The 17,476-nt window shown below is 44.9% G+C and overlaps 1 protein-coding gene and 1 non-coding gene across 2 annotated transcripts; one reads left to right on the top strand and one right to left on the bottom strand.

Moving 5' to 3' along the window:
- Positions 1–95: 95 nt before the first annotated feature.
- On the top strand, positions 96–812 carry LOC136460197 (uncharacterized). The gene is made up of 2 exons (XM_066459994.1): positions 96–521; positions 795–812. Exons 1-2 carry the CDS (start codon positions 96–98, stop codon positions 810–812), a joined length of 444 nt encoding a protein of 147 aa, XP_066316091.1.
- Positions 813–4,523: 3,711 nt separating this feature from the next.
- On the bottom strand, positions 4,524–4,662 carry LOC136462086 (small nucleolar RNA Z247). The gene has a single exon (XR_010760607.1). It is a non-coding gene; the product is annotated as a small nucleolar RNA Z247 (small nucleolar RNA).
- Positions 4,663–17,476: the final 12,814 nt, after the last annotated feature.

Raw genomic sequence — 17,476 nt, 5'->3', positions numbered from 1 at the left:
TCATCTTCTTCCATCCAGTTGCCAAAAGGTTGAAGACGGGGCCAGCTACGGATGCCGGTTCCCTCCAGGAGCGTGAGGCGCATGGCAGCGCCCAGATGCGGCGGCCCCTGTCCAGCAGCGTCCAGATGCGGCCTCCCTTGTCCGTCGATGCACAGCTGCGGCAACCCGCGGCCGTCGACGCAGTGATGCAGCCACCCCCAAACGGTGACGTGCAGATGCGGCCGCCCCTGTCCGTCGACACGCATCTGCGGCAACCCACGGCCGTCGACGCACTGATGCGGCCTCCCGCAAACGGCGATGTGCAGATGCGGCCACCGCGGTCCGTCGCCACTTTCATGCGGCCGCCGTCCACCACCGCGCAGACGCGGCTGGCACAGTCCGCCGGTGGCCATATTCTCCAGGCGATCAGATTTGGCGACACTGTGGATTCCCAGCAGATGGGGCCATGGGGGTCTACGAGAACTCATTCCCTGCTGCATCCTTTGAAGATATGGCCAACAACTGTAAAACTGAGAGAACGGGTTACCCTGTTAGGGGTCTCGGTTACATGGTATATAGATGGGAATCGCCCCCATCGTGGCATATACATCAAGCTGAGTTGGTTACAACAGATTGGAGATCATATCTATCCTATCTACCATCTTGAGCTACAAGCTAGAAGATCTACAACAGAAAATATCTAGAGCTATCACGTGTACTGTGTACCGTGAGTACAAGATCCTTATCATTTTACATCCCCCGCAATCTCAGCCACTAATATTTGTGAGGTTGAGATTGTTTCTAAACTGCCGAAGCTTAACCACAGGAAGTGATTTGGTGAATCCATCTGCAACTTGATCACCAGAATTGATAAACCTTATGTCTAACAATTTTTGTGCTACTCTCTCCCGAACAAAGTAAAAATCGATCTCAATATGTTTGGTTCTTGCATGGAGCATAGGATTTGCCGAGAGATATTTAGCACCCAAGTTATCACACCAAAGCGGAGCCATAGAAGGATGAGAAACACGCAATTCAGCCAATAGCTTCTGGATCCACATCATCTCTGTAGTGGCATTTGCTAATGCCTTGTACTCAGCTTCAGTGCTTGATCATGACACCGTTGGTTGCTTCCTGGTTGTCCAAGAGATGAGATTATCCCCTAGAAACACTGCAAAACCTCCTGTCATCAACACATCCTGCCCAATCTGCATCTAAGAATGCACTAACGAGCATAGATTTAGATGGCCCAATCTTCAACCCAAGATGAATTGTTCCCTTTACATACCTCAGGATCCGTTTAACAGCGCTCCAATGGACAGAAGTTGGTGCATGTAGGAATTGACATACCTTATTCACAGCAAAACTAATATCAGGCCTAGTCAATGTTAAATATTGTAAGGCACCAACCAAGCTTCTATACCGAGTAGAATCTTCCGGCCCAAGCTTGACACCATCTAAGACACTTAGCTTCTCTGTGCTTGGCAAGGGTGTGTCTACGGGTTTACACTTGTTCATGCCAGACCTAGCAAGAACATCAGAGGCATACCTTTCTTGAGAGAGCACAAGACCTCCTTGCTTTCTAATAACTTCAATACCCAAGAAGTAATGCAGATCACCCAAATCCTTTAGGGCAAATTCTTGTTGCAAATCTCGTAGCAATGCATTGGTTGCATCTTGGGAAGAGCCGGCCACTATGATGTCATCCACATACACCAGGACAAACAAACTGTGACTTCCTTTGTTGTAGTAGAAAAGAGAGGTATCGGATTTAGACGGCGTAAAACCCAACGTCTGCAATTTTCCTGAGAGCCGGGCATGCCACGCCCGAGGTGCCTGCTTCAACCCGTAGAGGGCTTTGTCTAGCTTACAAACATAATTAGGACGCTTCTTATCAACATACCCTGGCGGCTGTCTCATGTAAACTTCTTCCTCCAAAACCCCATGAAGAAACGCATTTTGAACATCTAGTTGGCGAAGAGACCAACCTCTTGAAACTGCAACAGACAAGACCAACCGTATAGTCGCTGCCTTGACCATAGGACTAAATGTGTCCTCGTAGTCAATACCGTATCGTTGTTTGAAGCCTTTGGCAACCAAACGCGCCTTGTATCGGTCAACAGACCCATCTGCCCTTTTCTTGATTTTGTAAACCCATTTGCAATCGATGACATTTCTGCCTTGAGACGGTGGAACCAGGTGCCATGTATTGTTTTGTTGAAGGGCATGATATTCGGCATCCATAGCTGAAACCCAATTCTTGTCTTGCAACGCGTCACGAACCGTGGCTGGCTCACTTGTATCAGTGATAGAGGTCATGCACCATCTTACAGTGCCATCAGTGTAGGTCTTGGGCTTTGTCACCCCAGCTTGAAGCCATGTGCCATGTACACGCTGAGGTTGAGACACCGGTGCCATAGTACTGGGCGCAGAAGATGGAGCCGCCGCGGATGTAGCCGGAGCCATAAGGGATCCGGTCAGAGGATCCACCTCGGGCGAGACAGCAGACAGGGCGCCCCCGCTTGGATCACCATGTGCCACCACACCCTGCACACCTAAGAGCGGTTCGGTGAGAGTCGATGTAGAAGATCCACCTGGGGCCAGAGACAGCGCCCCGCCCGTAGGAGCACCCGACAACTATGACTGCCGGGGCGCCTGATCCGAGGCTGATGCAGCGGCATTCGCAGGAGAAGCAGCATCGACCCCCGTGCTACCACCGCCGGGGGAGCACATGAAATATGGACCGTTGCCATGGCTGTTTGCAGCACCGCTTTCACCAAAATTTTGCCCGTTTTCCACCGAATTTGATCCTGCACTTGATGAATGGTTAGACGGCATGGTAGGACTTGATACCAAGTCATGTACTGATACGTTCCCGAGAGGTGGATTTAGAAGTATATCGGGTAATAGATTGAGCTCGGCTCTCAACCGAGCACCCGCATTTGGATGCATAGAGGCAAAGGGAAACATAGTTTCGTCAAAAACAACATCCCGTGAGATATATACTTGTCCTTGCGACGGATCTAGACATTTATACCCCTTATGTTTATCACTATAGCCAAGAAAGACACATGGTTTGGACCGAAATTGGAGTTTCTTCCCATTATAGGGACGCAAATTCGGCCAGCAGGCACAACCAAATGTATGAAGGAAACTGTAATCAGGTTGTTGATCAAACAGGCGAACAAAAGGTGTGTCATTGTCTATGACTTTGGAGGGCAACCGATTGATTAGGAAAACTGCCGTAAGGAATGCCTCGTCCCAAAACTTCAGAGGCATGGATGAATGAGCTAGAAGAGAGAGTCCAACCTCAACTATATGCCTATGTTTTCTCTCGGCAGCTTCGTTTTGCTGATGTGCATGTGGGCACGAAACAAGATGAGTGATGCCAATACGTTTGAAGAATGAGTTGAGAGCTTGATACTCCCCACCCCAATCAGTTTGGATAGCCTTGATCTTTCGATTAAATCTATGCTCAACAAGGTGTTGGAAATCTTGGAAGCATTGAAAAACCTCCGATTTATGACACAAGAGATATAACCAAATAAACTTACTATGATCATCAATAAAACTCACATAATAATTGTGACAGCCAACCGAAGTTAGCGCAGGACCCCAAACATCTAAAAAAACAAGATCGAGAGGGCTAGCTGACTTGCTAGTCGATCTTGGGTACGGTAACTGATGGCTTTTGCCAAGTTGACAGCCATTACACACATGTTTATTGGACTCTTTTGAAAAGGAAATACTATGGCGGCTAAGCACCTGCCTAACTACTGGTGTAGAAGCATGACCTAGCCTATTGTGCCACACGGACTCAGATGACTTGGTGACGCTATAGGCTTCTTTATTCGCTGATGATGACTGGATACGAAAGGGGAGCAGAGGGTACAGGCCTCGTTCACATCTGTCTTGATGAAGAATTTTCTTCGTCACCTATTCCTTGATTAAAAAATGAGTGGGATGAAATTCAACGAAGACATTATTGTCATGTGTAAGACGATGAACTGAAACTAGATTCTTTTGGGCCTTTGGTACATGAAGAATATTGCGTAAATAAATGGAGCTAGATGGGGAACGCAAAGTACGATGACCGATGTGAGTAATTTCCATACCGTTCCCGTTGGTGGCGTGCACTTGATCACCACCATTGTAGCGCTCCCTGGTCGTGAGCTTCTCTAGCTCAGATGTGATGTGGTCGGTGGCTCCACTGTCCACGTACCAGTTGGTGTCAACGCCATAGGAAGTGGTTGCCGATGATACCGACTTCTGTGGAGGTCCCTGGTACCTTTCATCATAGTGCTTGTAGCACTTTGCCGCGCCATGGCCCTCCTTGCCACATACCTGGCAAATGACGCCAGCTTGGAAGTTGGAGGAGCGACCACCGGTGCGGCCCCCTTTGCCTCCACGATTGAAGCCACCACGGCTTCCTCCACCACCGCGATTTCCACTGTGGAAGTTGTTGTTGTTGCCGCGACCTCCCTTGGTCGCCATGTTGGCTGATGACCGATAACCACCACCGCCATTCTTCATCTCCATCCTGGACTCAAAGCTTGTAAGTTGGGTAAGAAGTTCCCCAACTGAAATTGGTTAGACGCATGCTACCACCACTGAGACAACCGCATCATACTCACGGTCTAGACCCGAGAGAATGTAGGAGATCAGTTCTTCATCTTCAAGCTTGCGACTAGCGGTAGCCATTTCATCCGCATAGCCTTTCATCTTGGCGAAGAACTCACCGATTGATGACGTCCCTTTGGACGCATTGGCCAAAGCCATCCGCGTGCTGATGATGCGTGCACATGATTGAGATGCAAACATTGCTTCGATTGCATCCCACGCTTGCTTGGCGGTGACCACCGTAGTGGGAACTTGCGCCAAGATCTCCTTTGACAGAGATGTCAGGAGAAAACTTAGGACCATCTGGTCCTTAGCTACCCATGACTCATAGTCAGGGTTAGGCTTCATGTCATCCTTCTCATCATCCGGCTTGGCCTCTAGGAACAGTGACATCGGGTTGGAGTTGGGGCCGATGAAGGAGAAGAGCTGCGCTCCCTTGAGCACTGACGAGACTTGCAGCTTCCACATCAGGAAGTTCTTCTGATCTAGCTTCTCTGTCTCGGAGAAGCCGAAGGAGGGGACTGACGACGCACCGAATGATGATGAGGCAAAGTGGAACACCATGGAGTTTCCCTGTGTGGAGTTTTATGGCTCTAGTACCATGTAAAACTGAGAGAACAAGTTACCCTGTTAGGGGTCTCGGTTACATGTTATATAGATGGGAATCGCCCCCATCGTGGCATATACATCAAGCTGAGTTGGTTACAATAGATTGGAGATCATATCTATCCTATCTACCATCTTGAGCTACAAGCTAGAAGATCTACAATAGAAAATATCTAGAGCTATCATGTGTACTATGTACCGTGAGTACAAAATCCTTATCATTTTACAACAACGACATGTTTGTTAATGGTATGATGGAAACCTGTTAGCATTGCTACAAATGGCTCACTATACTTCCAATTCATGGTTGCAGTAAAGTAGATTTAGACATGTATGCGCTGATGTGATTGGTATAGAGAATAGATGCTCAGATGTGTATTTGATTGCGGGTTTCAGGAATGTGTGTGCTAGTGAAGTGTCTTGTTATCTGTACAGCATGTGTTTTAGGATTTTTTTTTGAAATGAGTGATATTTTGATAAATCTAATATCTTCTCTGCAAGTGTTTCTGCAGAAAACCCTGAACTTTTCAATAACTGAATGTCTGTTTGGGTATCGGCATAGGGAGAATTATCTATTTGGCACTCAAAAATTTGAACTTTCTTATCTGACATCAAGTTGAAATTTCCTTTCGTAAATGGCACTGCCATCCATTTAGGACGGTAACAGTGTCAAGTGACTGACAAAAAGACATGAATACCCTTGTCGGCCGCCACTGTCGCCCTACCTCTGTCGCACTCGACTTGGCCACCACTGTCACAGTTCCTCTCTCGAATGACTCGGCTGCCACGGTCGTAGCTACGTCCATGCCCACCGGTCAACCCGCTCCGCGTAGCCACGCCCTACGTGTCCGCTGCAGTCGTCCCCTCGCGCTTGCCTCCCACGTGTGCCCGCATGGGCCGCTGCCGGTGGCGGCACCCTACCTTAGCATGTGCGCCCGCTGCACATGCCATCGCCCTACGGGCTCACCGTAGTAGCTGGCCGGAGCTCTACTACTGCTCGACGGCGCTTCGCGCGAGCTCGGAGCGAGAGAGAGAGAGAGAGAGCAGAGAAGACCAAGAAGAAGCTGCTCGCCTGCGTGCTGCTACGCCACCACCGAACGAGAAGGCAGCCACGCCATGGCCGGCGAGCATGTGCGGGTAGGCCGCCATGCTGCTGCCGGGCAAGCGCGCGAGTGAGCTGCTGAGCCATCGCCGGTCTCGCGCGCAGGGACTAGGATGGCCATGTCGACAACCGAAGCTGGCGCAGGTGGTGGCTATGTCCAGGCAACACACGAAGGATGAGCTAATCGACGACACTCCACATGAGCTGGCTGGAATCGAAGAAGAATTAACGGCGCTGCACAGGAGCTGGCCGAAATCGAAGAAGATGGTGGCGTCCATGGAGTTCTCACCCAGCGCCGATGACGCAGCCCATGATTTGGGAGGTGGTGAGGTACCTAGATGGCGGTGAGGCTGGCCGTAGCTGCTCGTCGTCCGCCGCTACGGCCATAGCTCCGGTGATGGAGTTCCGACCACAGTAGATTGAGATGAAGGGAGAGGGAGAGGAGAGGGGGGCCGCCCATGCCATGCCAGGCCGCCGTGGCGCACCACCTCGCCAGAGGACGGCCAGCACGGCAGGCCTAGATGGTGCGTCGGCACACCGGGAGAGGGGAGAGAGAGAGGCGGCGCGATGACGGTGCGCCATGGTGAGCCAGGCTCGCCCGACGCCGAGGCCCACAGCCACGCGCAGCGCATGGAGGGCACCGCGTTCGAGGCCCGCCACAGCGTCGCCACCTCGGGAGAGAGGAAGGGGAGGCGATGGGAGCAACTGTGACGGCAGTGGCGGCTGCATGGGTGGCGTGGAGGGAGGTAGAGGCGTACCGGCGTGGGAGTCTTCTGTGTATGTAACAGAGGGGTACATCGGACACTAGAAAAAAAACTAACGTGGTTAAACCAGTCAACTAACAGATTGATCAATGAAAATGGATGCCAGTGCTATTTACGAAAGAAAATTTCAACTTAATGCCAGATAAGAAAGTTCAAAATTTCTAGTGCCAAATACGAAACACTAGTTTGTTTCAGTGCCAAATAGATAATTCTCCCTAATTATCAGTGGCACTATAATTTGCATAGTATCTGATACATTTAGTTTCGTGTAGTTACTAGAGATAGCACAATTTGGCATACCACTGTCTAGTATTCAGTAACTGAATTATGTTTGTTATCTGCTTGAGAGTTGCCATCACAACATTTGACTGCTTTAAAATGGATAGATGGCAAGAATCAAGACAAGGGCATGTTCAGTGTTCCCAGTATCAGGGACGTAATTAAGTGATGACTGTCTTGGGGAATCTCTGATTCCAATATCACATTGAACTTATTTTCTTGCAAGTTGCCTCTTCTCTTGCTGATGGTAGAACTACTGCCTTCTCAGGCACCGTCATCATTGTCTGTCCCTGTCCCTGTCCCTGTTCCTCTCCTTCTCTGGCTGCTTGGTTGATGCCTGCCTCGGTGTGGGTGTGATATTCTGTGAACCAAGCTAGTGATTCCATCAACATCCTCTGCAAGACCAAATCACAAGAGATCAAAGAATTTCAGTAAGAAGGAAGATAAGATTTTGGTTTCTATGTGGCTGAATGTGAGCTTGGATCCAATCACAGGAGCAAATTAAACACATAAATTGTATTGGACTAGAATTCATGATTATTTCCATGAAAACTTGCCCTTCCCCTCAGACCGTACGCAAAATTTTCTTATGCACGGTTGGTCTACTATACAAGACAGTGTGAATAAGTTTACAGGATGTCTTTCCAGGATTGAGGGTAGACGACAAGTGGTGCTACAATGCAAGATAAAGTACTGCGAATGAGAAATTAAATCTTGAGTCGAGGAAGAAAGAGTTAGAATTGAGGGCGCATGAGGTAGAGTTAAAGAACAAGGACGAAGATAGGATTATGACAATGGACCTTAGTACCATGCCTGAAGATCAAAAGCAGTACTACATGTGTTGCCGGTCTAAGATCATGAGCCATCACCGCAGTACCTAAAGATTTTAAATTCAGTTCCTTTTCATGTTTGAATCAATCCTTGCATTGTACAACATATATGTGTAAGTGTCCTAACTATAGGCAACAAAATATACGATCCAAATATGATTCATGCTGCTGTGAATCTTAAATATTCCCAATAATATATATGATCCAATATGATTCAGGTTGTTGTGAATCTTAAATATTCCCAATAATATATATGATCCAAATATGACAAGAATAGATGAAGGATAATATGACAAAGCGTAATTATAAAAATTGTGGCCACATAATTTTTGTAATTAAAATTATTCTAGAAAACAATAAAGCAAAACCATATATAGAAAACAATTATATTTGTTTATATAGGTCTGGATGATTTTGCCAAAGGTGCTCAACTAGATCATCTTTAAGCTGCGTATGAACTTCTTGATCCTTAATATTCTTGTAGTTCTGAATAAACTCCTCAAGTTCAGGTGTAGAGTCATGGGAAATTTTCACTTTTCTCCCACCACATCATAATTGAAATCATCTTCTTCATCTCACTCATCCTCAATTATCATGTTGTGCATAATGACACAAGCCCTCATGATTAGGCTAAGTGTATCATCATCCCAAAAATGAGTTGGTCCTCGAATGATAGCAAAACGAGCTTGTAGAACTCTAAAAGCTCGTTCAACATCCTTCCTACAAGCTTTTTGGGCTAGGGCAAAATATTTCTTCTTATTACCTTGTGGCTCAGGTATGGTCTTTACGAATGTGGCCCATGAAGGGTATATGCCATCTGCAAGATAATAACCTATTGTATAATCATGGACATTAATGGTATAGTTCACCTCTGGAGCTTGACCTTCAGCTAGCCTTGCAAATAGAGGTGACCATTGCAAAACGTTGATGTCATTTTGTGAACCAGACATCCCAAAGAAAGCATTCCAAATCCACAGATCTTTTGAAGCAACAACTTCTAGTGTAATTGTAGGCTCATGTACATGCCCTTTGTACATACCTTGCCATTCATAAGGATAGTTTTTCCACCTCCAGTGCATACAATCTATGGACCCAAGCATACTAGGAAAACCTCTTCTTTCTCCAATTGCAAGTAATCTAACGGTATCATCTTCATTAGGCGATCTCAAGTACTCGTCTCCAAAAACTTCTACAATAGTGGTGAAAAACCTTCTGAGACTTTCAAGTGCAGTGCTCTCACCAATATGGACATAATCATCCATAGCATCAGCTGCTACTCCATAAGCTAACATCCAAAATGTTGTTGTAATCTTCTGCAAGCTAGACAGACCAAGTGTACCGGCAGCATTCCTTTTTTGCACAAAATATTCATTGTGTTGTTCTACAGCTTGCAGTATGCGTAGAAACAACATACCCATTCGAAGCCTGCACTATAAAATAATTAGACACACATATATAAGCATGTTTTCTACAAAATGAAATGTGTTTCATCGCATACCTTCGTCTGAAATAATTTGGCGTGTACATAGGATCATTGGCAAAATAATCCTGGTATAGCCTCTGATGTCCCGCCTGTCTATCGCGCTAAAGCACTCGATGCCCATGAACAGAATCACAATGTTTTGGTTCTTCATCAGACTCATCCTCATCAATCACCACATGTACGACATCAGAAAAGAAATCATCATCATAACCTGATGACGATGAATCATCTAACACCTGGTTCATGAGAAAGCTATGTTGATCTATGGTAGATCCTTTTTACTTATTTCAAACTGGAATCAAACAATATTATGGAAGATCTTTGTGGTGTCGTAACAAGTCGACTAGAGGAGCGCTAGTAGAGAACATGCAAGGACATAGGCGATGGCGATGAGCACAAGCCTAATGGCAGCGCTACCATATCTAGAGATCAGCCTGCCCTCGTACGTGTATTGCAAGGTTAGAGACCTAGAGTCACCGTACCAGTAGCATGAAGGATGAGAGGACAGAAAAGGTCAGAGCCCATGAGCTACGGAGAAAGGAATGGCTGGCCGGATGGAACAAGTCACGCGGACGGAAAAGTCAGAATCCAACTAATTCTGTTTCAAGCCCTGTCTTCATCCAACTAATTGATGATGTAGCAAGTTCAAAATATATTTGGGGGCAAATATTCAGGAGCTGCTGTGGAGGAAACCAGTTTTTGGAAAACAATTATTTAAGAGAGCCTCCAATACAGAGTTTTGGGGGTTATATTTTTGGGGAACACTTGGAGTTGCTCTTATGGGCATATATTTATAAAGGTAAACTCCAAATCTTGACCAACAAGAAAAGCAAAACAAATATAGGCAAAATCACATGATAACATCTCTTTCACGCAGCATAATCACATGGCAACATTTCTTCCGCGCATTTCATTGAACAGCCTCACACATTCCGAGAGGTTGAATATGGTATCCTAGATCAACATTGTGGATGCCATCACAAAACTAGATACCCAAACCCCAAACTTGGAAAAAAACTAAGCTTCACTCGGATAACTAAATCCATCATCTCTTTCTTCTCCTCTGATCTCGTCTCTCTTTGTCCCAAAGTTTGTATTGGCCTTTAACTTTTAGTCCTTGGACACCATCTTCCTCCCGAAACAAACATGAATGAATTAAACTCTTTTGTAAAGTCATACGATAAAAAACAATCCATTTTCTCATATATTTATACCAGATAAAAAGTATGTGTTTCTTTTCTCATATTTGTAGATACAAAATGTGTCGGTGCGAAATTTGACCAATAAGTAAATATTTATAGTTTTGCCGTACGTTGTGATCGGATGTGGCCTAGCACTTAATGAAACAAGATTTATACTGGTTCAGGCAACGTGCCCTATGTCTAGTTTCAGTCAGTCGGTGACTTTATTCCTAAGCCCAGGTGCTCAAAGTTTGTTGTGGGGTTACAAACAAGTAAGGAATAAGAAGGGAGGTGTTAGAGGCCTGGTCAAACTCTGAATCAAATGGAAGAGAGTGATGGATGCTCTAACGTACGCTAAGTATTGGAGCATATGCTCTGTGTAGCTATTGAGCTGTTAGAGTCCTCGGGTCATCGAGTCCTCGAGTCGTCTAGTCTCCTCTGTTGAGAGAGAGCATACCCCCTTTTATAGTTGAAAGGGATGGCCTTAGAAGTCAGAGAGAAAGAGAGAGAGTGTATACATGTGCTACCTAGTCTTGTTGCCCTCGCTATCGGGTATGAGACGATCATCGGCGCCCACAATACTATTTATGTTCATACGCATCTGGCAGGCTCTACCATGTTCACCTAGTACAACAAACATCGGTGCCTACAATACTATTTGTGCTCTGACACGTCCAAAAGGTTGTATAGTGCCTGTCAGTGCAGAAAGTGACCAACACGTAAATATTTATAGTTTTGCCGTACGTTGTGATCGGATATGGCCTAGTACTCAATGACACAAGGTTTATACTGGTTCAGGCAATGTGCCCTACATCCAGTTTGAGTCAGTCGATGACTTTATTCCCGAGCCCAGGTGCTCAAAGTTTGCTATGGGGTTACAAATGGAAGGGAGTAAGATAGGTGGTGCAAGAGGTCCGGTCGGACTCCTGACTGAAGGGCCAAGAGTGATGGGAGCTCCTACATGTGCTAAGTATTCGAGTGTATGCTCTGTGTAGCTTTAGAGTGTCTAAAGCTAGTAGAGGGTGAGTCGATCGTTGGTTGTTCGAATCATTAGAGTCCTCTCTTAGAGAGTTGTCGATGGATTGTCGTGTGTGTGAGAGAACTTGTCTCCTTTCATGGGAGAGAGCGCATCCCCTTTTATAGATGAAGGAGATGTCTTACAAGCGAGTGAGAGAGAGAGAGTACGCATGCTACTAAGTCTTGTTGCCCACGCCATCGGGTACAAGATGATGGTAGGCACCCACAATATTGTTTGTGCCAGACGCATGTGGGAGGTTTTATCGTATTCACCATGTATGGCAAATGACGATGCCCACAACATTGTTGATGCCTAGAGGTATGTGGGGGGTTTTACCGTGTTTGCCTGGTATGGGAATTGATGGCGCCCACAACACTGTAGGACAAAATGTCGGCGTCCACAACACTACTTGGGTTCTGACATGCCTAGAAGGTTGCAGGTGAAAGCATCTAGGCCCCTAGTTGGGTTTCGATGATTAATGACAATACATGATTACTGTGACTAACATGTGTTTTGTAGAGGCAATTAAGTTAGGTCACGGTAATAGAGATCGATTGGGCAATCATGGTGGTCATGCCCCTACGATGGAAATTGTTTTGGTTTTCAAAGGATGGACGACAAGGTTAAGGATGGACTAGTTCTAAGTGTCGTTTGGAGTTGAAGAAACACTTAGAGTAGTTTAGGACTTTGTTTTTCCTTTGGCCATACTATTAAGGGGGTATGGATGGGTAGCTTAACCTAGATGAGTCTAGTGACTTAGGTGTGGTGCACACTTACTAAATCTAGCACTAGATAGCTCCAAAATAGCCCTTAGATCCAATGGAGCAAACTTCATTCACGTATGATCGAGAGTTGGAAGTGAATGGAGGGACAAATACTGACCGGACGCTGGCTCCAGTGTGACCGGACGCTGGCTCAGGGTCCGGTCAGTTCATTTGACTAAGGTGTTTTTGTCTAGTGCGATTGGACGCTAAGAGGTCAAGTGACCGGACGCTGAGGGCCAGCGTTCGGTTGACTCTAGTAAGGTTCCAGAGAGGGAAAATCATGGCCAGACACGTCTGGTCAGTGCTGACCGGATGCTGGCCAACATCCAGTCACACTTTAAACACTAGAGTTTAGGGTGAACTGACCTGCGCATCCGGTCAACATGACCGGAGCGTCCGGTCACCCCGCAGAGGCACATAACGGTTCGTTTTTTTAGCCCATGTTATAAATACTTCCTCCATTCATGTGTGGGGGGACTTTTGCTTATTCCAATAGCTGAGAAACACCTTTGAGAGTGCCAAGAAGAGCAAGGTCCTAGTGAGGTGATTGAGATTTAAGAATCCCAAAGAAAACCCTCATTAGTGAGATCAAGAGTAGCAAAGTGTGCATCCACTCTTCTCATTAGGCTTGTCGTGGTCAAGTGAGAGTTCGTGCTTGTTACTCTTGGTGATCGCCATCACCTAGATGGCTTGGTGGTGATTGGGAGATTCATGATCATCCGGCGGTGCTTGTGGATGACCCAACTCAAGTTGTGAGCGGTTGTGGGTGATTCACCGCGACGAAGTGTCAAAGAATCAACCCATAGAGAGCACTTGAACCTTGCACGGATCAAGGGGGAGCTACACCCTTGCACGGGTGCTCCAACGAGGACTAGTTGGGAGTGGTGACTCTCCGATACCTCGGCAAAACATCGTCGCGTTCCTCCTTCTCTCTTTACTTTGAGCATTTACTTTGAGCAATTCAATTCTTGTCTTTTATATTCCTAGAATTGCCATGCTAGAGTAGGATTGGAACTTAGGGTGCTAAACTTTTGTGCATTAGATCAATAGAAACACTTTCTAGGCACAAGGGGTTAATTGAGCTAAACGTAGAGTTTAATTATTGCAAAGAAATTTAGAATTAGCCCAATTCACCCCTCCTCTTGGGCATCTTGATCCTTTCAATTAGTATCGGAGCCTCGTGCTCACGTATTTAGGCTTAACCGCCTAGAAAAAGATGTCTTCGGGGATGGACCTCCTCCTATCTTTGAGGGGGATGATTTTCCATATTGGAAAATTCGCATGGAGGCATACTTAGAAGCTCTAGATGTTGGAATACTTAGAGCCACCTCACAAGGCTTCCCAAAACCTTGGGATGCTACTAACCTACAAGGCGATGAGTTGAATTATGAAAAATGGAATGCAAAGGCTAGAAACACCATATTTAGAGGCCTTTGTAAAGATGTGTTCAACTGGGTGAGGAACCACAAAGACGCCCATGCACTATGGTCGGACATTTGTGCGCTCCATGCAGGAACAAAGAGTGAGCATGAGGAACGCTATCATCTTGTCATGAAAAAGCTTAACTCTTTTGAAATGCTTCCTAAAGAATGTGCTAATGAAATGTATTCACGTTTGAATGTTCTTGTAGAGGAAGTCAATGGGCTTGGACTAACTCAAATGCAACCATCTGATGTTGTAAGAAAGATCTTGAGTGTCCTCCCCATCGACAAATATGGGCATATTGTGACTGTGCTTCATCAAGGTGATCTTTCCACTGCTACACCGACACAAATCTTGGGAAAGATCAATGCTCATGAGATGTACATACACATCACACCTCAAGATGGCTCATCCTCTAACAAGAAGAAAGAAAAGGACTTAGCATTCAAAGCTAGTCAAGAGAAGGGCAAAGCAATGCTTGAGTATGAGAGCTCAAGTGATGATGAAGTTGATGATGCAAGCCTTGCTCTCATGGTGAGAAAAACCGCCAAGATGCTAAAGAAGCTCAACAAGAGTGGCATCAAGTTTGATGGCAAGAAGAAGAAGTTCTTCACTAGCTCTAGAAGGAAGACAATCTCTGAGATGGATTGCTACAATTGTGGAGAACTTGGTCATCTAGCTCACTAATGCACAAAGCCCAATAAAGACAAGTTCAAGAACAAGAACAAGGGCAAGAAAGATGACTCAAGTGATGAAGATGAGAAAAAGAAAGACAAGCCATACAAGAAGAGAGATGGCAAGAAGGACTTCCACAAGAAGAAGAGTGGAAAGGCATACATCATCAGTGATTAGCTCATGGACATTGATTCATCTAGTGGCTCATCCGATGATGATAGTGACAACAAGAAGGTGGCCGCCATTGTTATTGACTCTTCATCATCTTCACCACCACCATCGTCATCATCCTCTACACACCTATACCTTATGACCAAGGGTGAACGCAAGGTATCAAATGATGATGAGAGTAGTGGCGATGAACATGCTAGTAATGATGATAGTGATAGTGATGATGATGAATATGAATCACCTTCTTATGATGATCTTGTTAAATTGCTAAATAAATACTCCAAGATCATTATAAAGACTAGAGCTAAGAATGACAAGATAGAAACTAAAAATAATTCTCTTTTAGATAAATGTGATATAGCCGAAAAGGCTAGTGTTGAGCTTAGAGAAGCAAATGAAGCTATGTCATCCAAACTCAAAGAGCTCAAATCTTCTAAGAAAGAGCTTAAAGATAAACATGATAAACTTGAGAGGATGCATAAAGAGCTCACCACTAGCCATAATATGCTAAAAGATGAATATACTACTCTTAAGATTAATCATGATAATCTAGTTATTGCTCAAGAATATTTATTCAATGAGCCACATGATGCTACTAACAATGTTGTTAAGATTGATATAGCTACATCATGTAATGATTTGATCATTGAGAGCATTGAGCAAAGTTCTAGTAGCAAGGGCAAGAAAGTGGTTGAGGCCAATGATTATGATGAGTTTGTCAAGCTCAAGAATGACAATGAAAAGCTCAAGAAAGATCTTGAAGAACTCAAAACCACCAAGTCCATTGTGCTAGAAACTCTTGATCATAATGGTGAGTTGATGCTTGAGAATGAGAAGCTCAAAGAAGAAAACAAGAAGCTCAAGGAAGAGAAAAACAATGATGCTCTTAAGGAAGAAAACAAGAAGCTCAAGTTGGAGAAAGAGCATCTCAAGATTGGATTGAGCAAGTTCACTAGAGGCAAGTATCTTCAAAGTGAGCTACTAATGAACACCATCATGAAGATGGATAGAAGTGGCATTGGGTACATGGCAAACAAAGAGAAGAAGCCTCAAGCTCAACAACAACAAAAGCCAAAGCCAAAGAAGTGTTTTGAGTGTGGACAAGAAGGCCACTTTGCTCATGAGTGCCAAACTCCACCACCACAACCCTTGCCCAAGCATGCTAGACATTTTGCCTTCAATGCTCACTACATGCTTAGAAAGGACTCTAGTGGAAAGATGAAAGTCATGTTCTTAGGACCTCCCAACAAGAATAGGCCTAAGAAAATTTGGGTTGTTAGGTCACTTGTTGAGAAGGTGAAGGGCCCTCAACAAGTTTGAGTTCCTAAAGCTTGATCTCTTGTGCTTAGGTGAACTACAAGACCAGTGAAAGTCATTGGGTTATTGATAGTGGTTGCACACAACATATGACCGGTGATCCTTGTATGTTCACCTCACTAGATGAAGAAGTAGATGGACAAGAAAGAATCATATTTGGAGATAATTCAAAGGGCAAGGTTAAAGGATTGGGCAAAGTGGCAATATCAAATGATCATTCTATCTCAAATGTGCTATATATTGCTTCATTGAGCTTCAACTTGCTATCCATTGGACAATTGTGTGATCTTGACTTCCAATGCTTGTTCACCAAGAAGGAACTTGTTGTATCTAAAAAGGATGATGATCAAGTGATATTCAAAGGATTTAGATACAACAACCTATATCTAGTGGATTTTACCTCCGAAGATGCAAATTTGAAGACTTGCCTATTCACCAAAACAACACTTGGGTGGCTATGGCATAGAAAACTTGCTCATGTTGGGATGAGCTCACTCAAGAAGTTAATAAAGAATGACTTGGTGAGAGGGTTGAAGGACGTGAAGTTTGAGAAGGATAAGCTTTGTAGTGCATGTCAAGCCGATAAGCAAGTTGCAAATACTCATCCAACCAAAGCTTTCATGTCAACAACAAGAGTGCTAGAACTCCTTCACATGGATTTATTTGGACCAACAACATACAAGAGTTTGGGAGGAAATCTTTATTGTCTTGTGATTGTTGATGACTATTCAAGATATACATGGGTATTCTTCCTTCATGACAAATCTAAAGTTGCATCATGCTTCAAGAAGTTTGCCAAGAGAGCACAAAATGAATTTGAAGTGAAGCTCAAGAAGATAAGAATTGACAATGGGAAGGAATTTGACAACACAAACAAAGAAGCATATTGTGATGAAGTTGGGATCAAGCATGAGGTCTCCGCAACATATACTCAACAAAATGGTATAGTTGAGAGAAAGAACTGGACATTGATCACTCTTGCAAGACCAATGCTAGATGAGTACAACACCCCTGAAGCTCTTTGTCAGAAGCTATCAACACCGCATGCTATGCATCCAACCGCCTATTCCTTCAAAAGTTCCTTGGCAAGACACCTTATGAGTTGCTTAATGTGAAGAAGCCGGACATCTCTTTCTTTAGGGTATTTGGTTGCAAATGCTACATCTACAAGAAGCGACAACACCTAGGGAAGTTTCAAAGACGTTGTGATATTGGCTTTCTTGTTGGTTACTCATCTAAGTCCAAAGCATATATAGTATTTAATC

Source organism: Miscanthus floridulus, chromosome 6 (genome assembly GCF_019320115.1).
Source record: "Miscanthus floridulus cultivar M001 chromosome 6, ASM1932011v1, whole genome shotgun sequence".
In the NCBI taxonomy this organism is placed as follows: domain Eukaryota; kingdom Viridiplantae; phylum Streptophyta; class Magnoliopsida; order Poales; family Poaceae; genus Miscanthus; species Miscanthus floridulus.
Note: the sequence above shows the minus strand (reverse complement) of the source record. Positions and strands in the feature narration are given on the sequence as shown.

Bases quoted from the DNA above. Each gene is read 5' to 3' on its own strand.
- LOC136460197 (XM_066459994.1), top strand. From the start codon at position 96: ATGCGGCGGCCCCTGTCCAGCAGCGTCCAGATGCGGCCTCCCTTGTCC.